The 27,028-nt window shown below is 38.6% G+C and overlaps 4 protein-coding genes across 6 annotated transcripts; 1 reads left to right on the top strand and 3 right to left on the bottom strand.

Annotated features, from left to right (window-relative positions):
- Window positions 1-4,779: 4,779 nt before the first annotated feature.
- On the bottom strand, window positions 4,780-8,788 carry LOC122825776 (potassium voltage-gated channel subfamily S member 3-like). The gene is made up of 2 exons (XM_044107328.1): window positions 8,650-8,788; window positions 4,780-6,969 (listed from the first exon to the last, which is right to left on the bottom strand). The coding sequence occupies exon 2, from the start codon at window positions 6,963-6,965 to the stop codon at window positions 5,469-5,471; it is 1,497 nt and encodes a 498-aa protein (XP_043963263.1). The 5' UTR covers window positions 6,966-6,969; window positions 8,650-8,788; the 3' UTR covers window positions 4,780-5,468.
- Window positions 8,789-10,317: 1,529 nt separating this feature from the next.
- Window positions 10,318-15,169, top strand: LOC122825775 (zona pellucida sperm-binding protein 2-like). 2 transcript variants are annotated; one of them, XM_044107326.1, is made up of 21 exons: window positions 10,318-10,462; window positions 10,541-10,599; window positions 10,696-10,782; window positions 10,864-10,985; window positions 11,063-11,206; window positions 11,293-11,385; window positions 11,471-11,644; window positions 11,856-11,958; window positions 12,218-12,438; window positions 12,582-12,738; window positions 12,810-13,021; window positions 13,088-13,202; window positions 13,280-13,479; window positions 13,551-13,665; window positions 13,740-13,909; window positions 13,976-14,070; window positions 14,156-14,286; window positions 14,363-14,552; window positions 14,664-14,805; window positions 14,880-14,976; window positions 15,072-15,169. In XM_044107326.1, the coding sequence occupies exons 1-21, from the start codon at window positions 10,440-10,442 to the stop codon at window positions 15,143-15,145; spliced, it is 2,724 nt and encodes a 907-aa protein (XP_043963261.1). In that variant the 5' UTR covers window positions 10,318-10,439; the 3' UTR covers window positions 15,146-15,169. The 2 variants fall into 2 exon arrangements, with proteins under 2 accessions (XP_043963261.1, XP_043963262.1); XM_044107327.1 differs by lacking the exons at window positions 10,318-10,462; window positions 10,696-10,782; window positions 10,864-10,985 and having other exon boundaries at window positions 10,551-10,599; window positions 15,072-15,163.
- Window positions 15,170-17,351: 2,182 nt separating this feature from the next.
- Window positions 17,352-21,844, bottom strand: zpax1 (zona pellucida protein AX 1). Of its 2 annotated transcripts, none has more exons than XM_044107323.1 (21): window positions 21,680-21,844; window positions 21,529-21,602; window positions 21,363-21,458; window positions 21,162-21,286; window positions 20,940-21,083; window positions 20,809-20,868; window positions 20,562-20,726; window positions 20,399-20,495; window positions 20,111-20,328; window positions 19,885-20,041; window positions 19,610-19,818; window positions 19,418-19,535; window positions 19,147-19,346; window positions 18,959-19,073; window positions 18,722-18,891; window positions 18,562-18,659; window positions 18,372-18,502; window positions 18,105-18,294; window positions 17,896-18,037; window positions 17,506-17,620; window positions 17,352-17,438 (listed from the first exon to the last, which is right to left on the bottom strand). In XM_044107323.1, the coding sequence occupies exons 1-21, from the start codon at window positions 21,697-21,699 to the stop codon at window positions 17,365-17,367; spliced, it is 2,718 nt and encodes a 905-aa protein (XP_043963258.1). In that variant the 5' UTR covers window positions 21,700-21,844; the 3' UTR covers window positions 17,352-17,364. The 2 variants fall into 2 exon arrangements, with proteins under 2 accessions (XP_043963258.1, XP_043963259.1); XM_044107324.1 differs by having other exon boundaries at window positions 17,530-17,620; window positions 21,680-21,839.
- Window positions 21,845-22,450: 606 nt separating this feature from the next.
- On the bottom strand, window positions 22,451-24,773 carry ttc32 (tetratricopeptide repeat domain 32). The gene is made up of 3 exons (XM_044107325.1): window positions 24,614-24,773; window positions 24,258-24,424; window positions 22,451-23,404 (listed from the first exon to the last, which is right to left on the bottom strand). Exons 1-3 carry the CDS (start codon window positions 24,760-24,762, stop codon window positions 23,277-23,279), a joined length of 444 nt encoding a protein of 147 aa, XP_043963260.1. The 5' UTR covers window positions 24,763-24,773; the 3' UTR covers window positions 22,451-23,276.
- Window positions 24,774-27,028: the final 2,255 nt, after the last annotated feature.

Here is a 27,028-nt window from a genome sequence, read left to right as displayed (position 1 = left end):
TTCTGCTTGTATGAAGCCAATCAGACTGTGTTGGACAGATTCAGAAAGTGAAACTGATATATGATGTGTGCTTCACTTGTACTGCTGGATTACTGTACAGAGACATTAAAGTAAATAATGGAGCAAAGTTACAAATTATAAAGTTTTGTGTTCTTAGTGATTTATTTTCACTTGTTGAGTAAGCAGTAATGGGAAATTCTTGAAGTGACTGCAATATTGAACTATGTCATTGTGCTAGTATTTTTATATATATATAATGTCATGCAGCCCTTTGGACTTACAAATGCTTGAAAGCTGTATAAAAACATTGATTGATTTTTGCCTCTGAGAGCAACAAATGAAGCCTAGGCGAAAATTCAAGCTGGGAGACAAAACACAGCCGTCACACATCAGACACTCACCACGCTCCCGCCGCAGCCAATCAGGACACTTCAGCCAATCGTCGTTCACGGATCCCTTCAAAGGACAAGCTTCCCCGGATCTTCTTGCTCGTCAGCCGTGCTTCGACCCACCTCCTCCCCATCTCCACCATCATCCCAGGGACATCTTCCTAGCTCCCTCTCTGCTCCTTCGTTCAAGGCTCCGTTCCACCACCAGTATTCGGACCGGGGGGAAGACTACCCTGAGCTAAACCTGGACCGATCACCTGCCTGGTGATCCTCAGCTCACAAGTCTTCCGCCGGGTTCGAGCGCCAAAGTTTCTGTATCATTAAATCTTCTAACTGCTTCTCTTTCTCTGTGTGAGTCTATCCAGATTGAAATGAATATATACTCCAGGTGAGTGTGTAAAGTATTTAAAAGATTTTGTCAGAAATATTTTGATATATACCAAGAACAAGAAGTAAGGAAGTATTAAAACCACTAATCTTGCCCACCTGCTCTCCAGCATTTAATCTTAAATTTGTAGCTATAAGGTAGAATATGTATGCAGATCATTTACCTATCCCAAGAACAATCAATTGTTGCATGCCGGAAGCTTGAATCAGCCTTTTGTGTTTTACCATATAAACTGCCCAAACAGAATTGAATCTGTAGACAAAGGCAAAGAGGTCACAGTGGAGCTGATGCTGCAGTGTGCAGTAAGCTGAGCTGAGTTCTGGTCCCCCTGAGGCAGACACAATACCACACAAGGGACTCTGGATTATCTGACTACCTCGCCCTCTATAATGACTGTTTCTAGGCATTAATACAAGAATAGACCATACCCATACCCAGAAAACCTTACTGAAACGCTTCAGTGCTGAAGTGTTCACAATTGAATAAGTCACACTGCAGTGTCCAAGATGAGGTGAAGGTGATTTATGTTGTTTTTACAGTGTGATGGAAATCTATTTGACAATTCCTTGTTTCTGTATAAGCCTTTATGAGAACATTGTGCTTTGACTAGACTGTTTTTAAAAAACTGCAGTTTTTAATGATGCAGTTTTTAAGCTTAGACTACAGAAACTATAACAACAAATTCAATATTCTTAAAGTCTTCTCTGGGAAGCACCGACATCTTATCTAGCTATTGGCTGCTGTTTGGTACCATGTTTGAATGGTCAAAATTTGCAGAAACACAACATATAATTGAACATTTTATTCAATTATAACAACATACCTCAGTAGTATGGCACAATATTAATGCCAAAATTAAGACTATTCCTCACCTAGCAGAGGTTATTTCTTTTTCACAAAAGGCTATAAATATTCAGAAGTCAGTATACTAATCTGATTAATGTACAATTGTTTATAAATTTTAACCCCCATATCTTTACTTAAGTGCTAATACACTTAATTGTGCACATTATTGTAATGCGTACAATAAAATTATAGGCAGTATTTATCCTCTAAGATCTGGAACTACAAAGTTGGGTGAACAAGTGCATTTGCTGCTCTTAACATGGAAAGGGTTGGACAACTCTAAATAAAATGAAGAAAAAAAAAAACCCAGTCTGGATTAAAGCCACATGATTTAAAAAAAAAACCAGAATGCAAATGTATTCAAAGTGGTTTCCTTGTTCTGTGTGACACAAGCTAAAACCACAAACTTGCTGGTTAAAGCTGAGTGGATGTGACCTGGCAACACTCTGCGGGGAGGAACACCATGTACCAGCTCTGATCCAGCACACTGTGTTTTAAGAGCTGAAGCTACAGGACATGTCCGGGCTGTTTTTCACAAGTAAGGTCTGGAAAAACATATCTTCTAACATATCTCTCCATATAGATTCACATGCTTAATAGCTTCCACTTATCCCTGGGAAAGCACATCTTTAAATTGGTGATAATAACAACTCAGCTTTTAATTTACTGAAGCCCATCAATTCTATGAATGAGGTGAGAAGAAAAAAAATGTACCAAATTAAACTGTTGGAAAGAAATTTGTGGATACAGCAAAATGTGATTTATTTTTTTATTTTTTTTATTCCATTTCATTGTTTTTTGTGAGATTCAGTGGCTGCTACTCTAAACTAATAGCAACTTGTAGCAAGGAAACCAGAAGCAAATCTGGAGGATGCAGAAATTAACCAAAAAGTTTAAACTATGCCTTACAAGACCCTGTTTTCCTCATATGCACATTCATCATTGCTCACAGTGACCTTTTATTTTGTGTGACGTTCAGGGACCCTTGGGCATTTTGGACTGTACAAGTTCATAAACCTTACCTACAAAACAAATGTCAGAAGCTTAACAGAAAAAATTGTTTTCTCCTCAAACACTTGACATGTGGCACGTGAATAAAGTGCCCTGCAAAGGTGTTAATACATTTTAAACAAGTTTGTGTGGATTCTATTTATTTGTAACAATTAGTGACTTCTGAAGAGAAACATAGATATATTTCTAATATATGTTTACATTTGTAAAACACAGGTGAGAAAGGTGTATGAGTGCTTTTGCAAGATGCTGTTGGTATAAAAAATAAGTAAAAAAAAAAAAAAAAAAAAAAAAACAACTCCAGTTTTACTGTTATTAACTATGGGGACTTTATGTCAAAATTGTCTGGAGGCTGTGCAGCTTCTTCATGACATCTCTGTAACTTAGATGTAATTACTGTCTCTTTTCTGTGTTCAAACATTTCCCATTAAACAAATGTGAAATGGATTGAAGCACAATTTCTCACATTGGACTAACAAATCTAAAATACAGCTTAAATAAATGTATTGATTTTTTTTTTTTTTTTTTTTTTTACTGTTTTCTTTTCCCCTTATAAAAGTGATCCCAATATTTCTGACAGGAATCCAATTGTCCAGTGACACCTTATATCCTGGTGCTTTAGTGCTCCACCACGTCCAGTCGGTGAGCTTTACGGCTTCATTTTTTCCATAAAACTATTGGGGTAAGCAGCTTCGCTTTGGCTGTAATGTATTAAAAGAGGTTTCATTTCATGGGTTATAAAAAAGGCCTAAAGGTAAAGCACATGAAATAGTGCTTTACCTATGCATTCTCTCCGCAGCAGCATTTCTGCAGACACACTTGCTGTGACCTTTACACGTAATTGGTATTTTTCTAATATATTTTAACAACACCACATCTGTAAGCAACCAGCTCACAGGGCTTTGTATAGTGATTAATTATTACAAGATCAGGTATGCCTACTGGGAAAACTAAATCTGAGTTGTGCTTTTATTGTTAAGTTTCATCTACAAGCATCCACCCTACATAATAGCTTTTATGTAATTTGATAACTTTTTGTCACCATTTTTAATGTAATTTTAAACTAGATATTTTGTGTCAAAATGTATACACCGAACTTCCGCCACAGATTTTTCTCTGGAACATAACTCCAAATTTGCCTATTTGCAAGTTTTAGTTTTTTTTCTTTTTTTACATAAAACACATCTAAAATGCCTCTTGGAATGCTAAAGTATCTAGGCACAATGGCACCTGACAAGAGCACAATTTATTTTCCTTAGTGCTGATTGACCAAGAGCAGAGAATTTATGGTCTGAGTTAAAGATTGGGGTAATGCAAGAGGCTTTCCAATATTTAAAAAAAATGTGTTTCTCACCAAATGAAATCATAGAAACAATGGTTGAGCAATAACTCACGTGGGGGAGGGTCATAGGGGCATCTAAGATTGTCCTGTCCTGGGAACAGTCAAAGCAGTCAGCTGGCCTGTCTGAAGAAAACCTGTTAGATACTGAAAAATACATGTCAGTTTTCTAGCTATTAAAAACCATTAATCACTTTCTAACAGGAATGTCAAACTCTCACACTGAGGTTAATAGCTACAAAATTGCTGTGAATATTTTTGCATGGCTGTGTATACTGTTAATCCCTGCATGCCAATTTATAGATAACCAAAAAGTATGTGGATTTGTTTTGGTCTGTCAATATAACTAAAGTCAAGCTAAGAAAACTGAACACAAAATGCGAATCAAGCAATATGCTAATCTACAAAGTGATGCACATCTGATAGAAACACTAAGGATCGAAACTCATTTACTAAACTCACTGAATCACCTGAGAGTAATTGGATTTATCTGTTTATATTAGTATCAATATGAAAAATAGTGTGCAAGATGCCAGCTGCTTATAACGGACATTTATGATCGTTTCCTTTTACAGTTTTTATGTTATTTTGCAATAAAAAGGAAACAAATTGAACTTTAATTTCAGACAGAAAATAAAGGTTTCAGGTAACATCTTGCTGTGTCAGAAGATGCTTCAAATCAACTGCATGACTGCACTGAAGCCCCTGCAGAGACCAGAGTTTTGTAAATTTCCTTTTGTGGTGCAGCAGATCATCCAAGTGGAAATTACAACAGAGGACAGGAGATCAATACTCTGAAGAGCAGAGAAGGGTGAGCAGATAAATGGAGATTCATGTGCATCTTAATTGTATTTTCAGTTAAATGGAATACTTTAACTTAGATTTGAGAGCACATTTTTTGTCTGAGGGAAAACAAATGAAGGTAAAAATCTGAATCCACATAAGAATAAAGTTTTATTTCATGCTCACAGGAGCAAAATAACAACCTGTGCTCTAACAGTGCTCTGAGAGAGATGTGCATTTTCTTCCAATCAGCTTTATCTTACTTTTTCATACAAACATTGTAATATTTTGCTTTCCAAAAATGCATTTCAAATCGGGCCATGCAAACTGCAAACTGTACTCCTCTCGCATCTGGCAACGTCTCTGTCTGAACTTTCAGCAAGCAGAGGAAATCAATAAACGACATTACTTTGAAAAACATTAACATTATGGGCTCCTACATGCATCATTACAGTTTTCTCTAGCAGAAAATGGGCTTTCAAACCTCTGAGGAGGTTGCAGATAATTCCCTTTAGATTTTCTGGTTTTAGTGACACAGTGTATTTTACGGGCACACATACAGACACGGAACAAAAAAGTTGTGGCCCAACATATTTCTCTGTCGAACCTCATGAAGAAGGAAGGCGGTAAGGTAAGTGATGGTACTGGCCCCAGAGGCACAGGCTGACTTGCTGTCATAAAGGGAGTGATGCTGTGTGTAATGGCAGAAATCTCATTTTGCTGGCCCATTTTCACAAGTGTCATTATCACACATCTCAATGTCCTGGAAGCTGGAGGCATCAGTGTCGTCCTCTCTGCTGCTCACACTGTTCCTGAATGCAAGGCTTCCAATGAAGGGGTACACACTACCTGTGAACAGCTCTTTGATATTATAATGCGGGAGTTCAGGGTCTTGTCTTTCAGGCTTGGTGATACACTGTACATCCATGGCTTTGTTCCTCTGGTAGTACTTTGAAAACTTATTAAAGATCACAGATATGGGCAGCGCCACCACCAACAGGCCACAGATGATGCATAAGGTGGCCACCACCTTCCCTGCTGCCGTCACAGGACATGTGTCACCATAACCAACTGTAGTCATCGTGATCATTGCCCACCACCAACCTGAAGGGATGGTCCCCAAATCAGTGTCCTTCTCCTCCTTCTCCGCAAAGTAGATGAGGGCAGAAAACACTGAGATTCCCACTGAGAGGAAGAGAATGAGCAGACCCACCTCTTGGTAGCTGTGGCGGACGGTTGCACCCAGAGCTCGCAGTCCGATGGAGTGGCGTGCCAGTTTGAGGATTCTGAGAACCCTCATGAGTCGAAGAACCTGGACTACCCGCCCCACGTTTTCCAGGTCTTCGCTCTCCTCCATGCTCTCTTCGTCAGATTTCTCAAGAGCTAAAGTGAAGTAAAACGGCAAAATGGAAGCAACATCGATGATGTTCAGAGGGTTTCCAAGGAACTTTCTTCTGGATGGAGCAACAACGAACCTGATAATGAACTCTGCGGAAAAGCAGGCAATGCAAATCTCCTCAAGGATGGCGAGGACAGGGTCCTCGATGGGACGATCATTATCGTCCACCTGCTGAAACTCCGGCATGCTGTGGACGCACATGGCAATGATAGAGGTCAACACCACACTGAGGGAGGCAATGGCAATAATCTTTGAAGCTTTGGAGTGAGCGGGATCCTCCAGTCTGAGCCAGATGTAGCTTCTCACTTCTCCACACCATGCCCCTTTGAACTTAGCCAGGTCCTGATCAAGAGCGGAGAGCTCCTCAAAGGAGGAATCAAAGCTCGGCTCCTGTTCTTCACTCTGGATGTCCCAGTCTTTGTCCTCGATGTACTCCTTTCTCCCATGGTACCAGGTGTTGCAGCAGGGGCTGAGGTGCACCTCATGGATGCCCCAGTACTCAATTTCTTGACTGAAGGAAAAAATGCAGAACTCCTCCATCATGTGGATGCGACCCGTGTGATAGAAGTTGAGCACACAGAGAAAAACGCGAGGATTCCTGTCGAAGTAATACTCTCTCTCGGTTGGGCTGTAGTCATCGCATAGCTCCAAGATGGCGGCCTCACTCGGGCAACGCAGCAGACGTGCCAGGCGTGTCTGAGGGAAGCGGAGCAACATGTCTGGGTCCACTTTGTGGCATACGCCTCCCACGTTGAGGTTGACTTGGTCCTCCTCTTTTCCATGTTGGTGGAGGATTTGGCCATACCCCATGGTCCTAAAACATTATGAGCAAAGTATTTGCAGTAAAACCCGGAAGTGGTAAAAGTATTTGCCCTGTTAGTAGACATTTCTTTTGTTTGTCATCTCATCTTAGTATCAGGTAAACATAATTTCAGAAGATTTAAAATAATAATGTTATACACATATTTAGGGGAAAAGAATCCTCCAAGGGTATTAAACTCATTTTTATTTTGGGCCATATCAAGACTATGAATGTGGTTGTGCCAGAAAAAAACTGGTTTGATTTTATTGATAAAATAATATTAAAGCATGTAACTGCTTTTATGAAGATTCCCTCTAGAGTTTAGAGAGCCATATAAAAAACTATGGTAGACCAGATTTGGTCCCTTGCTCTTGAGTTTGGCGCATGTGATCCAAACAAACCTGGCTCCTTTGTGAAAATATTTCTTTCCACCTCATTAACCACATTATTTGGTTTCATTCGACACACCCAGGCATGATTTCTGCCAGACCTATAGAACCAAGGAATTCCTTAACAGAACCTGTCTGACAAAAAGAAATAAGCTAAAAGTCAAGAAAAGAGCTGAAACAAAGTTATTGATTATCAGTCACTCTAGAGGGGACTTCTGGTCTGAAAGGACCATTGTTTTCAAATGGCGAAATTGGCCAATTTGGCCAGCAAAATTACTCCAAGGGGTGCATTAGTGACTCATTCATAAAATCACAAAACAACACAGAAATATGTCCAAAGCACCACAGGTCTTTTTTTTTTAACCACAGTTCATGATTCATCAATAAGTAAGAAAATAGAGACAAATACCTGCATTGGAGAGAGCCAAGGCAAAACCCTACACTGTCGAAAAAGAACAAATTGTCCCACTCCACATTTGCCAAAAAGCAATATGATAACCCCAAAGACATTTATTTAAATTTTCTGTTATGTGATAAAAGAAAGAAATGGTCATCCGTTACATTTTAACATCAAACTAGTAGTATTTCAGAGAATGAACATCACAAAAAGTCAAAGTTTTTGGCAGTGGTGTGATTGTCTGCAGCAGTGCTCAGTTTAAGACCACTTGGATTATGCAGCACAATAATAATCCATGACACTCTAGAAAGTACTTCCCTAAATAGCTGACTAAAAATAACTAAGAAAGCTAAAGTCTAGACTTAAATCAAATTAAGACACTTCTGCAGGACCCTAAAAAGGGTATTAATGCTCAAAAATCTTACAAAGTAGTTTAATTAAACCTGTCCTGTAAGACACTCATTCACAATTTAATGACAGTTATTGCCACAAGTAACTAGGTTTAAGTGGCAATGACATGTTCACATAGGGGCCAGGTTAGTTTTGGTAGCTTCCTTACCCTAAGAAGAGAATTATTACCTTTGTGTTAATCAGCTTTTCTTGGACTGATGATAAAATATGTTTTATGATTGAAGCATTTAACTTTAAGAAAAAAATAATAATAATTTGACAGAATGTTTCTTTACCGGGTTACTGGATTATAATGAGACAAAGGGAAAAAAATAATCTCAGGCAACAGGTTAAAATTAATCACTTTTCTACATTTTTACATTAAATATTATCCTCCAACAGTTCATCTTGCTTCTATCCATGATAAGCTTTTGCTAAATATATATATATATAATTTAACAGGTTTTCCAACACTTTTCACTTGAACAAAATACAAAACAAAAACATAAACCCTACCTGTAGTTTGAGCCTTTCTTTCCATTAAATAACTTTTATGCAACTGGTTTTGTTCCCATGTTCCACTGATATGCTGCCATCAAGACCATGTGGGGTGAGAGGAGCAACATGAGGAGAAGCAGCTGGACAGTGAGCTGCCGCAGCCTCACAGACGGGACAGGAGGAGCTGGAGCTGGGACAGCCAAGCGGCAGCACTTTGTTGCCTTTTACAAGGAACAGGGAGGGGCGAGAGGACAAGGGAGAGAGAGAGAGAGCCTGCAAAGATGTAGCGATGCAGAACCGAACAATCTTTGTGGCTTTATTACCAATAGGCTTTTGATGTTCCTGAATGTTGACTGTTGCAGCACTCTACTGCCGGTTTTTTTTTATCATAACAGCACATTTTATTCCATCTGATAAGACTGCACCTGCAACTCCTTAATGTTTTATTGTTTAAAAATGTGTCTTGGCTTTTGCTTGAATGCTCTGTAGCTTGAAGGAGCTGAATCAGCTTGTGCATAAAGAACAGAGTGAAGTAGTAACATCAGACATTTTAATCCTCTCTGAGAAGGTACTGCTGTCAGGCTGACCGCCAAGCAAAACCGCAAAAAGGAATTACAGCACTCTCCCTGAGAAAGAGTAGCTTTAAAGTTACTTCCAGAAGCATTGACATTTGAAAACATTCTTTCCACAACCAAAAACTTTGATATATGTAAAATATATCTTCTGTTTAGTTCTTCTAGTTGACTGTAATTCAGTGACATCAACATAAAAAGTGTAGCATACACATTCAGCCACTTTTTATGTTGATGTCACTGAATTACAGTCAACTAGAAGGAGCTTAAGAACTAAACAGAAGAGAGTGATCTGATGATAAGAAACCAAAATAAGAAAATTTGGCCAGCATGCACAATTTAAAACTAACACTCCACATGACCCTAAAAATATTATCCCCATGATGGTGACAGCATCAAGTTTCAGGTTGATTTTCTTTAGTGGGAACAGGATAAGCTGCCCAGAGTTAATGGTGAATGATGTTCTGAACTAAATTAAGGTTTATCCTAAAAAATTTAATTTGTCAAATAATGCAGAGGATTTGAGACTGGGGTGGAGGTTCACGACGCATACAGCTACACCGGAAAGACTTAGATCAAAACATACTCTTTTTGCTTGCATGACCCAGCAGAATTCCAGATCAAGTTAATCAATTGTTACGCCTAAAACAGGCAAGGACTCCATAGACACTCATCCTTCAGTCTGACTAATCATTAGCTATTTGGCAAAAAACATATTGCCAAAATAGCAATCATTTTCAGTTTCCAGATGAGCAAATCTGTTTTTTATTTGCACATACTGAGCCAAATAAATGCATTTATTGCATAAAATGTAAAATTAGAATCCCAAAGATCCAGAGTTTAAAATAAAATAAACACTTTTTTAGCATTTTTAAAAAGCTGATGCACTACAAATATCTAAGCATTTTTATTCCCAATTCAATTTCTGTCAAACTACTTGTTTAAGCTTTGTTGTATAAGCATAGTCTTTTCTTGGCAGCATTCCATACATCTTATAGATCAAGACAAAACGCAGAAACCAGTTGGCAGGAAATCAACATTAGCTCAGGGTCTCCACACAATTATCTCCAAAAGGCTGTAATTGGATCCACCTGTGAGTGGCTATATTCCAGGGACAGGGACATTCTCCCTAGACATCCAAAGGGTTGACCTGCAGAGTTCCTTTCTCTTGACAAGTTTTATAAGAAGTGGCAGACATAGGAACTCTGAGGTTACCAGTCTCCCACAGACTTTACAATGGGGCATCTGCCTTTATTGAGGTGTCATGGTTTTTCATTGAATCAAACTTGATTCCAGTTCCTGATTTGGTGTTTCATGTTTTTAATTCTTATTCCTAGATGGATTCTTTTCTTGCTAGTGGCTGCAAACATAGAGGCTCAACAGAAGCCCCCTATAAGTAAGGCTATCTGTCTTGAAGTGGCGTATTTTCAGAGATTTGCCAATTCTGCAGGGTTTTCTTGCATATGTAGCTTTTTTTCTTCTTTAAATGCAGATATCAGAGCAAAATGCTTGGGGAATATTATGCGTGTGGATGTTGGGCCACTTGGAGGAAGCCTTTTGGATGTTGGTGTTATCATTAGTAAGCTCCTGCTTGCTTTGGCTCTTGCTAAATCAAAATTTTATACCCAAAGCTGAAAATGTGTAAATTTTCTTACCCTAGATAACACGGCAATTGTTGTTACACCAAGTATTGCAGCGCAGTGTGGCTTCAGTATGAAGAGTGACTCATTTGGGAATGCCTTAATTTATATCTCCCTCCAAAACTGTTTTGCACAAAATGTGGTAACAAGACTAAAACTCTCTAATCAAAAATATTTCCTTAAGCCTTGTTACCTGATAAGACACTCCTTTATTTGCAGGATGATGAACTGTTCACAACTGCACTACAACTTCGCATTCAAGGGAATCAGTTTTCTCAAGAAGAGGTGTATCAGGTGGCTGAAACCTGCCAGTATGATGTCTGGGCCTCCAGAGAAGTCATCTGTGACTATAACTACATGGAAGTGAGTGAACTGAAATCTAGGTCCTGATCCGAATAACTGTTGTTCCTCACAGCTAATAGAATGTTTTATTTTTTTATCCCCTGTAGGTGTCAATAAAACGTGCAACTCAGGATGACTTTCCTCTGCCTGAACATCCTATCCACGGCTCAAAGCCTTCAAACCCTCGTCATGCTGCAGAGGTGAACTCTAGAGATTGCTTGACTCTGAGTGGAGTTAACTTCTGGATGCCTGAATAAAAGTTGCCCTCTTGTATCTGATTTGCAGAAACGGTCTATGGATGCAGGATTCAAAGCTACAACCGTTGTGTTTTTCACACCGGAGGGAGAGAAACCTATGAGTTTGCTTGCAGCACAGCAATGTGGATATGGCATTGGAAATACTCCTACAAGGCTGGTTTTGAGAAGTCCAATGATTGCACCAGAAACTTTTATGCAGACAGTGAGTAAAAGGCAATTGTTGCCTGAGAACTGCTTAATCTGACTTATCAATAGATATTCATATCTATTGACAAGTGACAATGACTAAGGCCTCTCATTGTCAAAGATTCAGTTGGCACATCTTGACTTGTGTGCAATAATTGTACTCTTGTTCCATGATGTGGTTCATATTTGCTCGTCACTCATAAAATTTCTATATTTTTGACGTCCAGGTAGTAGGGGTTCCCATGAAAATTTTCAAAACGTCAACAATCTTTGAAAAGAAGTGGCTTGCAACACAAATTGATGCTGTAGCTGCTTGTCCAATCCAGGAGGGTAAGCACATTTTCAAGAACCATTTGCTTTGGCTAAGGAGTCTTGACATTTTTTGGTGTTGAGGAGCTGCTCTATGGCTTCGAAATATATGCCACAGAGCTACATTCTTTGAATACATTTCCACAGACTCAAATGATAACCTGGCAGTAAATGACAAGCTTCTGCTAACAAAGCAAAGACTTGAGCACAACTTTGTACATCACAAAATTTAAACTGTTATCTGTTTATGTTCTTAATTGGTCTTGTGCCTGACTTGCAGGTAGTGTCTTCTTCACTCAAAGCACAATCACCTGGTACCTGCCCTGGCAGATGGACCCAATGACTTCTTCTGGACAGTTTAATCTGTTGGAGGTGCACTTCGGCATAAATGGCCAAAGGCTTGACGCTGTGGAGATGCAGGCCAAAGGATACTCTGTAGCACTCAATGACTTCTACATTGTCACTGAACTTCCCATTGGGGGTGTTGGTGGCTACTACAAGGTAACCTGGTTTATGACATTTAATCTGTGAAGCATGCTGTTGGCAAGTTTCAAATATCTTTAGGCTTGCAAAATGTACTCTGATAGGCAATGCTGGCTAACCTGTCTTTCTTGGCCTTTGCATGAACTGAAACACTCCTGCAGAGCCACACTCAAGGTGATCTGTACTACGTCTCTTACATGATTGAGCCAATGCTTGAGCTGCTTTGGACCGAAGGTGCCACTCGTGAACAAACGAGATACAAAGTCTTTTTTCATATCACAACACATCTGCTACCACGACCCTTAGAACTTATTGACAGTGAGTAACTGGCTATGTATTTCCTTGACCATTTGTTTGCAAGCTTATCTCATGCCTTTATCTTCTTGCAGATACAGTTCCAGGGGAGAAGATGTTCAGGATGACGCTTGGACATTTTGCTGCTGATGTGGCTCTAATGAACATTACCTTCCCTGCTGAAGTTCTAACAATGCCAGACTGCAGTGCCCGAGGCTTTAACATCTTGGAGCACATGTCTCCTAACACCAGCTTGAAGGTCTTTACCCTCCAAGTGCCCTTTGCAGACCCTGCAGTCTTGCAACAGGTAAACATTTTAGATGGGTGAGAAATGTCTTGTTTGGCATGTCTTCTAATATTGTCTCTTGATCAGACTGGAGAGGGAGTGACAGTCTATTCCCTTCACCTGACTTTTGGTCTGCTGATCCTGGATGAGCTTGTTGCATTCTCTCACAAAGCCTACTTGGAAGCTGTCGTCCAGGATATTGGTCTGCATTTATAAAGACTTGAATAATTCAAATTGCACTAGTTGAACACTCATGAATTTTTTTGTTTTTTTTGACAGTCCCGCCTTTTGTCTCTGGCGGCTGTGACAACTATAACTTCTATATCCTTGTAAAATATGGAAGCCCGGGCTACAACTTTCAGACAATGGTGGGGAAGCGCTACATGACCCCCAGTTTGGCTCAGCATTATGACTATATGGAGAACGGGACACACTTCAGTTTTGTTGTGCCATTTTCAGCTCTTGATGTTGCAGTGGAGGTATGACTCTGAAGTATTTTAATCTTTAAAGGGACACACTGTCTAATTTCAAGCAAAATTCCTCCTTTCAGGCCATTGAACCTTCTTCCACTAGAAGCAGGCTTGATATAGTTTTGAGTAATCCAGAGACTAATTTTCAAATTCAAGAATTATCTGTAGCTTGCAATTTTCCTTCAACACTTACAAGTAAGTTGCCTTTATAACCACCCTAACATTTGGTAACCTTGTTAAATACTAATGGTAAACATGTTCTCTTCTAGCATGCTTTCCAAATGGCACAATGACTGCTCTGGCTTTAAAACTGGAATCAGTGCCCTTGCTGAACCCCAGCCATCTCACCCTTGCGGATCCTTCCTGTGGCCCTGTCCACAGTGATGACCGTTCTGCTTTCTTTGTCTTCACAGTGAATTCATGTGGTACAACAAGGAAGGTACATTGTCACTCAATGATTAAATGGTGTCTTTCCTACACAGCTGAACTTGTAACTTTTTTTCAGTTCATGACAAATGCCATGCTCTACGAAAATGAGATCTCACTGCCAGATGAACTTCTAATGAAAAAGAGTCCAACATCAGAGGAACCAGAGTATCAGTAGGCTTCAGCTTTAAACTCTTAAAAACTGATTGACAACTTGAAGGTTGGGGAATTGTACTAAAATTTTGCTTTAAATTCTCAGTTTAAAGATTTCCTGTTTCTACGACATCAACACAAGCCAGACTGTGGCCTTTAACACAAGACCTCGCAGGAGTGAACCTTATGCTGAAAACGCTAAAGGCCAGTTGCAAGTTGTAATGAGGCTTGCTTTGGGTAAGGATGGACTAAAACGCAACCTCAGATTTGAGAAGGTACCTGATTTAAGTGACTAAATATCATAATCTCTTAGATGACTCCTACAGCGCATTTCAAAACTTTGAAGAGTATCCCTTAGCAAAATATCAACAACAGCCACTGTGCTTTGAGGTGGAGCTGCTGAAATCTACTAACCCTCTGGTTTCACTTGAGTTGGAAAACTGCTGGGCAACACAAGGCAAAGACAGAACATCCCAACCCAGATGGGATCTGATAATTAATGGGTATTTTTACAGTGACACTTGACAGTTTGTCAAGGTGAAGCTGTTGCAAAATGAAATATCTAGACTAGTTTCTTTAAGATTCATTCAAAACTAACTTGACACCTTCTGCAGCTGTCCAAACCCAGCTGACACTTACCAGGTAGTCTTTCATCCTGTTTGGACTGATGCCAGGGTTAGGTATCCCTCCCACTTCAAACGGTTTGAGATCCAGAAGTTTGCCTTTGCTGATGGCAAAGATGACATGAGTACCAAGGTAGCTTACAAATTTGGGTTGGGTGTATAAATCTTGTTACATTTGCATAGCCAAATGACATCTTAATCTTGCAGCTTTTTGTGCATTGTGATATTGTGATCTGTGACTCCAAAAATCCCCTTGGTGGCATTTGTGGAGGCCAATGTTCAAACCCAAAGCAGACAACAAAAGGTGAGATGGATGATTTCAGCTTTAGTGTGCTACAGCACTCTGAAGACTTAACCTGTTTGAGGAAAGATTAATCTTACCATGTCTCCTCTTCGCAGGTCAAAAACGTGATGTTTCACATGTCTATGGCTTTGAATATACGTCTCTTGGCCCAATACAATTGAATCTTTAAAAATAAACACTTTTGAAATTAAAACTGGATTTGGACTTTTTAATCTACCACAGGTTAAGCTGCAAACTCAATATTTGCTTTCTTTTTGTGAACACTATTGTTTAGCCTAACAAGTTACTTTACATACCAACAAGCAGAGATGGTGAAGTTGAATTTAATCACCTTAAACTTGACTGCAAAGCTGAGAAATTGTTTTTAATTCGACTATGCCTTTAATGTTACTGGTGCTATAGGTTTGTTCATGGTTTAGACTAGTTTATTAGGAAAGATCTTGTAACACTTGTATCTAAAGGTATGTACAGTTATACTTACTTCTCAGATTGAATCAGTGCCTGAGATGTTGACACTTAAGTTTTGATAAGATGAACATCTGTTGGACATATTGTTGTGCTGAATATGTTCAATGTAGGAGCGGCTTCATACAGTGAAGAACATCTTCATGCTATGACGATTTTCTTGAAGATTCCATGTTGAACATTAAATGTCTTTTGTTCACCGTAACATCTTAAGACAAATATCCACTCACAGGGATGTTCTTCATAAGTTTAACACCTTATATTGAACTGAGGATGTTTAGCAGATGAACATCTCCTGAAGTTTATCTCATCTTCAATACCTTATACTGAGCAGAATATGTTCTGTCTTGTGTTGATCTCATAATTTTGCAGAATGTTAAATGTTTTGTTCAACATTAACAGCTGATGTTGAAAGTTAACAGAATCAAGCAACATTTTATAATGAGGTATTTTTCTAATTTGCTTCCTTAAAAACAAAAGAATGAACTGTTGAAAAAAAGTTCCAAATTGACCTTTTTTCCCCCCTTTCAGTATAATTGATTCAGAAGTAATTACTGAAAATGTATAGAATTACAATAAACCTTTACAATACTTGGTTTGTGGTTTAAAAAAAAAAAAGTGTAACATTTTGTATTGTGTAACAAAATATTTAATCTATTTAAAGTTCAATTAATCTGCTTTGGTAGGGCAGGTCATTTTTTAACTATAGGACAAGGGGAGTAAACCGAATGTAAAGATCTCTAGGGTTAAAGTTTTCTGGTAAATGGCTGCAGTGACTGAACTGAATCTGAAACATGCTGCAGCTCTAAATCACTTTAATATGAATCATTTCCAGCTATTAGGTTTGACTGCATCAACTCCAGTGGTCTTGCATGGACTGTGTGAAATATTGTGCTCATAAACTGGAGTAAATTTACATTGCAAATATTTGCTAAAGTCCTGATACAAAACTGAAGTTCTTTGGACCTAAAGAAGAACAATCTAGAGTTGGCACACAGCTTCAGTTATTACAGCTAGAAACTAGCAATCAGGCCTGAATTCTGGGTGTAGCAATGGACTCGCTTTGAAAATTCAGGTCAAAGTTTGCCAATCACCTGAACATTTCCAGGGTTGGAGGACTAATGTCTCAGCAAGATTTAGAGAAACTCATCCATGCATTTCTTTAGTTGCATTGATTAATGAAAGTGTCTTCGGACCAAAAAAAAAAAAAAAAAAAAAAAAGCTGATCCAGAATGCTGCCCCTTCTGTCAATTGCATCCTCTCTCTCTCCCCCCCCCATCAGTTTGTCTAAAAATGTGGCACAATGTGTGGGAACACACTTATGTTCCCACAGAAAACAGATTAAAATACCTTCCACACCCATCAGATTTTCCAGTCTGGATCCCCAGAACCAACCATGGAGAAGCAACATTCAGCTTCCAAGCACCACAACTCTATAGACAAGAGTTAAGGGATTTTCAGGTCAAATATTTCACCTGCAGTTGCATCTTTTAAGTTTATTCTTTTTACTCCAGTTTGGATGACCAGAAAATGTTTGGTAACTTTTTTCTAGAAAACTTGATTCTCAAAATATTTACCTAATGGTTGATGTATTTGGAAAAAAAAAAAAAAAAAAACTTCACTCTAGGGCCTACTAGTAGTTTTTCCCTGGAGATCCAACAAGATTTAGACCAGTTGAGTTTAGCTAGAGATGTTTAACCCTTGGCAATTTAGTTCTCAGGACAAAATGTGGCTCATTTGCCTGAAGATTTTAGTAGTTCTGTTCATCTAGTTTGGAGAGTTCTTCAGCTCATGAAGTTTTTATAAGTGCCAGATTTAAATGTCTATAGAAGAATTGCCATCTAGTGGCCAAACCGTTAAAAGCTTCCAAGATTAACTACAAGAATAGATCACATTATCAAAGGCAAGAATATATTTTGGAGTTTATTGAAAACTGTTCATTGTAATAGGTCCAGAGGAAATCTGCTTTTGGTGGGTTGAGGTTGTGCTTCTTTGTCCTGCAATAGACATCAGGATTGGATGAAGTTGCAATTTTAAGAGTATGTTTTAACTAGACAAACTTACCCCTTCTCATTTGTTTTAGAGTACCCTTCACAGCAAGATTAGCACATTGGCCTTGGCAGATACCCTGTGCAGGGCTGGTTGTGTCACAAATTTCCAAGTCACAGTGGACATAAACCTGTAAATTAGAGTGTTATTTTCCATTACTCAGATTTTTAATCCTACAGTCAAATTAAACTAGTGGTTCCCCATGTTGGTCCTGGAGGGCTAGCATCCTACATGTTTTAGTTCTCTCCTTGGTGGTAGCAACAACCTTGTCAGCATGTTAAGGATCTTAGGCCTTATAATGTGCCATCATTTGATCCAGGCGCATTAAACCAGGGAGCAAATTAAAACGTGCAGGCCGCCTACCCTTGAGGACCGACTTTGGGTACCATTGATTTAGACACTTACCTCATGCTTCAGAACCTGCTCTTCCTGAATGAAGGCAAACATCTTCATTGAAAAGCGTTTGTAGCAGGAAGGGACAGAAACTCTGTCATCCACTGAGACGGTGTTGAACACTGTTGTGTAGCTGTCGCCGGAATATGCACAACTGGAGCAGAAAGTAAATAAGTTACTTGACCACAAGTTTAAGGATTTGAAGTTGCTTAAGATTTTACCTGGCTACAATAATGTCCCAGCTGGGGAGCGAGGTCCTCTCTTTCTGGAGCGTAGCCCAGCAGTTATCCAAGATCAACACCAAGTGAGGATCAGTTGACTGCACCAACTCAACTTCAAAGTACAGTGGCTCCCTCAAATATTTCTCCACTGGGTAGTCTTCAGCTTCATAGAAGTCCTTATATGAAGAATCTAGAGAGGAGAGTGTCCATATATAGTTATGATTAACAGCAAGTAGTCATGATATTTAGATCATGAAGCAGCCTTACCTGTTGCTAGCCTCATTTGGACAATCATTTGTCCAGAACCGATCTCTGCCTTTGGCTGATATAGTCTTGACTTTGCATGGAAGGCAATTTTTTGTGTGTCATTAACCACGTAGTAGCAGGAGATAGTTTGCCTACAGAAAGATGAAGTCAGCAAAAATCCCACAGCATATTAAAAGTCAGTTGGCCTTACCTGTATTCAGGGTCAACAGGTGATGTGTGAGTAAGGTCCTTCTCAGTGTTGTAGTACAGGCCAATTTCATTTTCGTACATCATGTAGTGGTCGAAGAACTAAAGAAAAATATACATGTTAAGTCTTGGTCTAAGTACTGAGTAGTTAAATATTGACTTACTGTTCTAGTTGTTCCACAGGAGTCAGCACTGAAGGTAAACTGAGCAAAGCGATCATTGCTAGAGACTGGTGTGCAGGACTGGTCCTTTAGAGTCAGCCAGCTCGGGTCAAGATTGGGCACAGATTGCACTTTCACAGCCAAAGCACTGATTGTTCCATTGGGGTAGCACCCTTCAAGGAAAAGAGGAAGTTTTAGATGCAATGCAATAGAATTTAGTAGCTATATGCATGTACGTACTGGTGGTTGTCAAAGGGAAGTAGCAGGCCAGGAACAAGTCAGAAAGAATCCAGTTGGTAATTGGGTCCCACACAAGCACATCCAATCTGGCTCGGATTGAATTTGTTGTGATCAACTGGAAGGAGAAGCTATTCAGTGTTGCTGTCCCTAGTTTCTGCTCACCGCACAGTTCAGATTTGCAGTCTCACCTCAAAAGCTGAGCTAGCAGCTGTATATGGCACTTCAATGCTGCCATGTGTGGCATTGCCTTTAAAATTGTAGGCTTCTGCCAACTCTGGTGTCAAGTTCAACCCACCAACCATTGTGTTGAAGTTGGTCCCTTGGCTGCCATATTTCACTGTAATGTAGAACTGCTCCTGGTCACAAGTGCCAGTGAGTGTAGGCAACACTGGAAGTAGTAAAGTCAATTAGTTTTTCCAATTAGAGCAGAGGGAAGTTTGCAGGTTTTACAAGTCTTACCAACATCCTGAAGAGATGCCTGCAATTCCACTGCATGGGCAAATGAACTTTCCTCAGGCAGAATGACAAAGCCAAAGACTACACTGAGGGTGTAGGTAGTCACCAAGACCTCTGGATTCTTTAGAGGAGGAGAGTTTAGGATTAACTAAAAGTGGATCAATAAGCCAAGAATACCTGCAATAGCCAACATACATGCTTGAAGATGACATCAGTATCAAAAGGAACTTTGATAGAGAAGACTGATGTTCCATTGTCAAATACATGCTGCTGAACAGTGAACCCTCTGGTATTGCTTCCTTCTACAGTAAGGACTCCAGTAGCAAAAGTGATGTTTCTCAGCTCCACATCATGAAGGAATGTTCCAATGTAAAGGTTGAATTCCCTCATTTCTGGCACAGTACCTGAGAGACCAAACATGTTAAAAATTTGCAGCATACCACTTTCAGGTTCCTTTTAGTGAAACTTACGGTCATCGGTGTAGGGAGGACGAGGCATTGGTGGGGTGGTAATGGGGAACAAGATCTTATATCTTGTGTCTTGTTGAGTTTGGTCTGCCCTCCAAAAGATTTCTAGCATTGGCTCAATAGTATAGGTGATGTGGTACTGGAAGTCTGGTGCATGGCTCTGCAATTGAACATGCAGATTTAATATTGGAAAGTTACAATATACATTTATCAAGAGCCCTCAACAAACCTTGTAGTAGCCATCAGGCGAGCCAATTGGGATCTCCACAATAATATAGAAATCTGTAATATACAGATAGTACCCCCTTGCAGCCATCTGAGCTTTATCCAACCTCAGTCCATTGATTCCCATGTTCATTTCTACAAGTCTAATGCTTCCATCCAACAAAGGAGTCACACGGCGAGGTACATGCCAAGAGATTAGGTCCTCAGTGAACAGGAGGCCACCTAGTCATAACAATAAGTCAGGCTATTGATAGTCAAATGTCATGTAAAGCCAGATTATTTAGAGACTTACCTGTGGGACAAGCAGCTGCCAAGTTGAAGACACTCAGTCCATCTTGAGCCTTGTGGTAAATGCTCACCTTCAACACTTCCATGGGAACTCCAGCAACCTATGATTATATTTAGGGTCACTTACAGCTCAAGCAGCTAATGTCATACAGTTCAACTCTACTTACAGCCTCTGAATAAGTCTCAGCTGTGTTGTAAGGACTTCGTACAACCACACGGGTAGTTGTAGTCATGGCACTGTAACCAGCTTGTTGGGCTTCCTTCAAGACCATTGATATAGGTTCAGGAGTGAAAAATGTCATCTTCCAGATTCCAGACACTTCTTCAGAAGTCTGGGGAGGAAAAAAAGAAAAAGTTACCATTTTGGCTGGAAAGCTAGGCTTTAGGAAAATCTTACCAGCCATTTATACTTACACCAGGGATTGTGTTGATTTTGGAATCCTCTTCAGCATGGGGAGCCATGTATCTTGAAACCTACAAGACAAAATAACTTCAAAACTATCCTCTACATTAGCTGTGAAGTCATTTTAAAGATTGTGACCCACTTCCATGTAGTTCCTGTCACAAAGGATCTCTCGGGGAGCCCGGTGAATATAGCTGCAGGTCTGCGCCACATCGTGACTAACCACATCAGAAGGACTTTGGCGGTAGATTTTGAGTTTCAGTCCAACACCGAACATCATGTCATCCTAAAGGTCCAGAGAGTTATATTACACCAAGCCCAGTTATGCTGAAGCCACAGTCTTTAGCACTGCACTAAAACAAACCTTATTCTGAACAAAGCACCCTAGCAGAGAGGTGTAGATTCTAGTGTTGCCCCAGGGATCTGACTCCATGCTGTAGCCACACTGAGCAGCTAGACTGGGTGTCAACAAGATGTACTGGGTGCCATCTGGATGGCAGAGACAGCATATGAGTAACTTGTACCTTGGCTAGAGTCATTACATCTGATAAAACTTGAAACTTACTGAGTGCTTCTACTTCAAGCTGATTCCCCAATGCGAGAGCCTCATCTAGGGTCAGTCTCATCAGATTACCAACACAGTCTGCCTTTAAACCACTGCCTGTTGAGAGGGCTAGTTAAACCACTTGTTAAAAAGCTCATGAGATTGAACAGATGAAAGTCAAGCTTACTTGGCTGAGGACTGATCATGTTTCGCCATGCTTGACCCAAGGCAAAAAGTGCCACAATCAAGTTCCAGAGCAACCTGGAATTAAAGGAATTCCAAAGATAAAATGAATTCTACACATTTAAAGAGAAAAAACAAAGGAAAAACATACTTACTGTCGCATGGGTTGCTGCATGAAGCAATGTAACAGAAGCCAAACAAAAAGCAACTACAGCCACAGTTGGTTTACTGTAAGCACAATAAGCCCAAAGGACAAAGCAGCTCTGAGGGAGAGGAGCTGAATGTGTTCTGAAGATCCCCAGCAGCTGATTTACAGGTGCTGGTCACAGCCACACCTGTTGACCTAATTAGTGGGAGTTCCTTACGCCTAAGCCTTTCCCCCCAAAGACAAGCAATTCTGACAAAAATTATTCACTGTTTGTTGTTTTGAATTGACTGCTTTCCATAAAATGAGTGTTTCATTTCTAACACCATAATCTGATTATCAAAAGTGGATGTTGTGCAGACTTATCTTTCAGAATGAACATTTGGATTTTATTGTGAATTTTAGTGACACATTTTACTGCAAATGCTTTGTGGAGTGGACAGAAGCAGTTATCCTCTACGCATTTGAGGCCTGTTATGTTACAATATTTTCATCCCCAACCAAAATAATGACCCAGTTTACCAGTGTGGTAAACCAAAGCTTCACGTTTTGATCGCATCATTAGTCTACTTATTTGTTATGATTTTTTTAGCATAATGTACATTGCATGGATTTACTCAAGAAATGCCTGAATTATTCAATTAGAACTTTATCTTTCCATTGAATTTGATTATTGATTTGAAAACCTGCCTTATTAGTGTTGATGTTACCACTAAAAATCTATTGTTGTCAGAAGATAGAAAGATGGTTTTAAAAGAGAAAGAAAAAACACATTTTCCACTCAGGTTTTCAATTTGATTTATCAATAGATCACGGTATGTAACATCACAATGCACTTTACAGGACAAACACATTCAATCTGTATCAATAAATACATGTTTTCATTTCAGTGTCATTCATGCTAATTCAAGGTAATCATATATCGTCTCAGATCCAGTAACAGCCAGTTCTATCCTACATCTATAAAAATACAGTCAAATTCAGTTGATCATGTTATGAAAGTTGGTGACAGCTTTCTATTTATTGATGCCTAGCTGACTGCATTATGATGCTGACTTTGCAGAAATCCCTCGTGCAACAATAGTTGAAAGAAAGAACTCTCTTTCAGCAAGAAGAACCATACAGCAGTGCTATGTTCAGTTTGATCAGTCATCTTCTGTGATCGATTGAGGTTAAGTCAAGGGTAAGACTGTTTCTATTTATATATTGCCCAAATTTGCCCAAAATTAAGGCATCTACTCCTCAGTGTTTCTTTAACAACTTGTACAGGAAGCCTTACAATGAAAATATTATACCTAACTAAAACAATCAGATCTCAGATAAGATTTTTTAAAAATCAACAATAATAAAACTCAGAAATCAAGTATGATGTACAATCAGAAAAGGATTCCCCAAGTCTGAAAAAAAGATTAATGATCTGATTTTTTCACTATCATTCACTGCTTGTAAAAAATTCATATTTTATCATCTTCAGTGTGACAATGTAGAAAGAGTGTCTACATGAAATGTGCCTGTCCAAATGTTCTCAAATATCTGAAAGGACATTCACTAAGTATAAGAGAAATCAGGTTTTCAAGAAGTTATACACAGATGCTTGTGTAAAATCATCAGAATCCTCTGCTTAATTTTTCCTGTTGGTCCAGAAGTGTCTGTTGCAGGCTGATTTTAGCATCTTCAAAATTAGCATCTAGCTTGAGTGCTTGTTGGAAGTCACTTTTGGCATCTTCAAAAAATCCTGGAAGAATACATGAAAACAGCATTAACACATGATAAGTTAAAAACTAGTATAGTGCAATATAGTGTTGCATTTACCAAAGTTCAAGGCACCATCTAATGACTGTAAACACACAGCTCCATCTAGTGCCCATTAAAGGCATAAGGCAAAGTGATCACGCTTCCAAAGTCTTCATGATTGATTTTTTGCTCTTTTGAAAAGTATCTTCTAGATAGACAATGCTTATTATCCAAAAGACATGTAAATTATATGCATGTGTACTGCGCCTGTATAAAATAAATATTTTTAGATTGCTGTTTTTATTTTAAAAACAGTACTCTGTTTTTGCCTGTTATGTCATAGATTAAGTCATTATTTTAGGAAATTTTAATTGAATGTTTAGAATTTCTATGAAACTGCTTTCTGTGTTTCGTTATTTCTTTGATTCAGTTCACTGTTCCAAAATCATTTACATTTTCAGTTTCATACTTGTAGATCTTTGTGGGGGATCTTTGTCACCTCTCCTCTAGACTAGCTGAAGAAGAGATGTGGAAGGATCTGTATGCATGATGATGCTGTAAGTCATAAACATCAGAATTGATAGAAATAAACCCTTGAAGTCTAAGTTTCACCAATTGAACTAAATTACTGAAATAAATTAACGCTTTAATGACATTCTTTATTTATATGTTTTGCTCTTATAATGAGTTCTTTAAAAGACAAATGAAATATCTGGACGAACAATTTTTTTTAGCAAATCGGGCTTTTAATTTAAAGAGTCCGACCGGATTAAGGCGATTGTCTTAAGTATTTTTATTTATTTATTTTGTCCATTTTAGATCATTTGCTGATCGACAGGGGTGGTTTATGTTACCTAATCTATAGCGGATGAGTCCTCTGTTGTAGAAAGGGATTGGAAACTGGCAGTCAGTCTGTATAGCGGAGGTGTAGTCCTCCATGGCTTCATAAAAATCCACCCGGAAGTACTTTATCTGACCACGATTGTTGTAAGCGGTAGCTAGTTTGGAGGCTTCACAGTTCCTGCGCAGATAAAACAGAGACGAAACTCGTTATGGTGATGAATACTAAACACAAGATAGATAGATATAAACTGGCTTTCGGTCAATGAAATTAATGGTACAAAATTTGACAGGTAAAAGTTACAAAACACTACTCCTTTTCTTGTCAGCTGTTAGCTTGTTTAACATGTCTTGAAAGGCAAAATAATACCTGGACTTTAAACAGGAAGAGATAAACCTTGCATACAACTCCTCTGCCTTGTCAAAATTGCGTTTGTTAAACTCAGAATGCGCATTTTCAAGTAGCTGACAATTTTCGTCCTCCATAAAGGTAAAAGGTTGTTGAGGATGTGACGTCATGAAACAGACAGTCCAATCAAATTCTTGAGCGTCTAAAGACATGCCGTAACATAACTGAGTACGGAAAAGTGACCAAATATCAATATAATCAGACCAATTGTCACGTTTTACTACTACTACTACTACTACTACTACTACTACTACTACTACTACTAATACTAATAATAATAATAATAATAATAATAATAATAATAATAATAATAATAATAATAATAATAATAATAATAATAATAATAATAATAATGGCACTATTGTTATTATATTCAGTGCAATTAATTAGAAAAAATGAAAAAGTAGTAGTCTTTTGTGGTCGTCTTTTGCGGTCTGTGTCAGGTTTTGTTTAGAGTCAGGTGTGTAGAGTTAGTTCCTCCCTACAATCAATTTTAGGATTGATATTAGTGTTATTTAAAGTTTTGAATTCAACCTACTTCATTCTCAGTCAAATTCCAAACTGTTTTTTCACTGTTTATCATGATTAATTTGGGTGGAATGTCATCTGAGATTGAAATATTTTTTTACAAAAATTCTACTACCACATTATGGTGGTGTTGTGTAAATTAAATATGAATTATGCCTTGATTATTCAGTCAGCAGATGGCAAAAAATTGACATAATGAAAATACAATCACATGTGCAGTGGTAGTTTTTCTTTTCATGAATGACACTATCAGTGAGCCAATTCCTCTGAAACTTTGAGTCAAAACACAATTGTGAAATTTGTGGCAATTGTTCTTACAAATGTTACCAAAGTTCATGAATCAGAAGTGTGCTTAAAAGAATCTGATTAGTAAAGAATATTTCAGTATAGATTTGGCCCGGTTTATTGCATTTCTCTTTGTTTTAAACTTTGATACCATCTTTAGCATTTTAGCCTGCTGGTTTGTGTTTTTCCTACAGCCCTTAGATTTTAACAGCACTTGGAACCTGATTCCTGGACATATCAGGTGCAATTCAGTTCATTTTCCCTCTTTACTTTTCAAATGCCCTGATGGATTGGCTGTCTTCATGTTGAGTCATATCACCATGTCAAATATAACCACTGCATGTGAAAATACAATGCAAGCAAAGGATATTGTTCAAGTAAGGAGTTATTTTATATAAATAACTTCAAAATAATGATGATTCCCACTAAATAAAAAATACTGCAATAAAAACAGTAAAGCATCTGTTAAATTGGTCATGAGATATTTTTTGGTCATCTGTACAACAACAAGTAAACATATAGCAGGGAGAAATTCTCAGACAATTTCTCAGGCAAAGAAGTCGCCTGTCATGGAGAAAAATTACACCTTATGGAGTAAGAGGTCAGTCAGCAGCTGAGTGCTTCCCTGAGCAGCTCATTTATCTCCGGACCGTGTCGACGAGTTGACACAGATCAAACAGAACATGCAGACTGAGAAAGAGAGGCTACAAGCAGGCTGCCTTTGGGGAAATGGAAATAACATATAACTTTTGCTGCTAAGTTTTATGAAAGCTTAACAATGGCACAGCCTCAACTGGTGGACCGTTTTACAAAATCTAAATACAGAAAACACACTGAGTATTAATAGGATTTTGACAAAAAATAAATAAATTTAAGTTGCTCCTCAAAAGTTACCTCTCCATGTCAGTCAGTAAGTTTTGATTTATTTTTTTATTTTTTTATTACAGATCAGTTCAAAAATATGTAATTTATCAGTGAGATTTGAAGCAAATATTATGTTCAGCACTTGCACAACATAAAAGTTGCTGTTTGCTGAGAGAGTTGACACAAAGGTGTCCAAATCCATGCTGGACTGGCATCTATCTTTCATTCAGACCAGTTAGGTCTGCCTCACTAACAAACGAATAGCGCAAACCACTGCCAGTATTTTTGACATTACAGAGTATTCTCAGTTGGATTGTTGTTTTTGTCTTGTTTAGTCGGCTGGTTCCATTGAAGTGTTGAACAGAAGAAATGCTTCATTTCAAGCCAAGCCAAGTCGTTTACAAGTGGTTTTCAAGTTGAAAACCACCTGGATTGATCTTAAACACTACATGAAAGTTTTTGTGCATAATCAAAACATCTACTGTAAGGTTTAGGACGGTGTAGCTACTTTCATAAAGATTTGCTATTATAATTTTCAAATCAGAAATCGTGACTAATGTACAAGATTATAAAAGCTAACACCTGCTGAAGATTCAGGTTGAGGCACAGCTTCTGATAAACCTCCTAAACAGAAAAGCTTTGTGCGTCTTCTCCACTTCTCAGACAACTGTGAGTCCCATTTATCTTTTCTCCTGAAAA

This window comes from Gambusia affinis, linkage group LG22, assembly GCF_019740435.1.
Source record: "Gambusia affinis linkage group LG22, SWU_Gaff_1.0, whole genome shotgun sequence".
Taxonomy (NCBI): domain Eukaryota; kingdom Metazoa; phylum Chordata; class Actinopteri; order Cyprinodontiformes; family Poeciliidae; genus Gambusia; species Gambusia affinis.
Note: the sequence above shows the minus strand (reverse complement) of the source record. Positions and strands in the feature narration are given on the sequence as shown.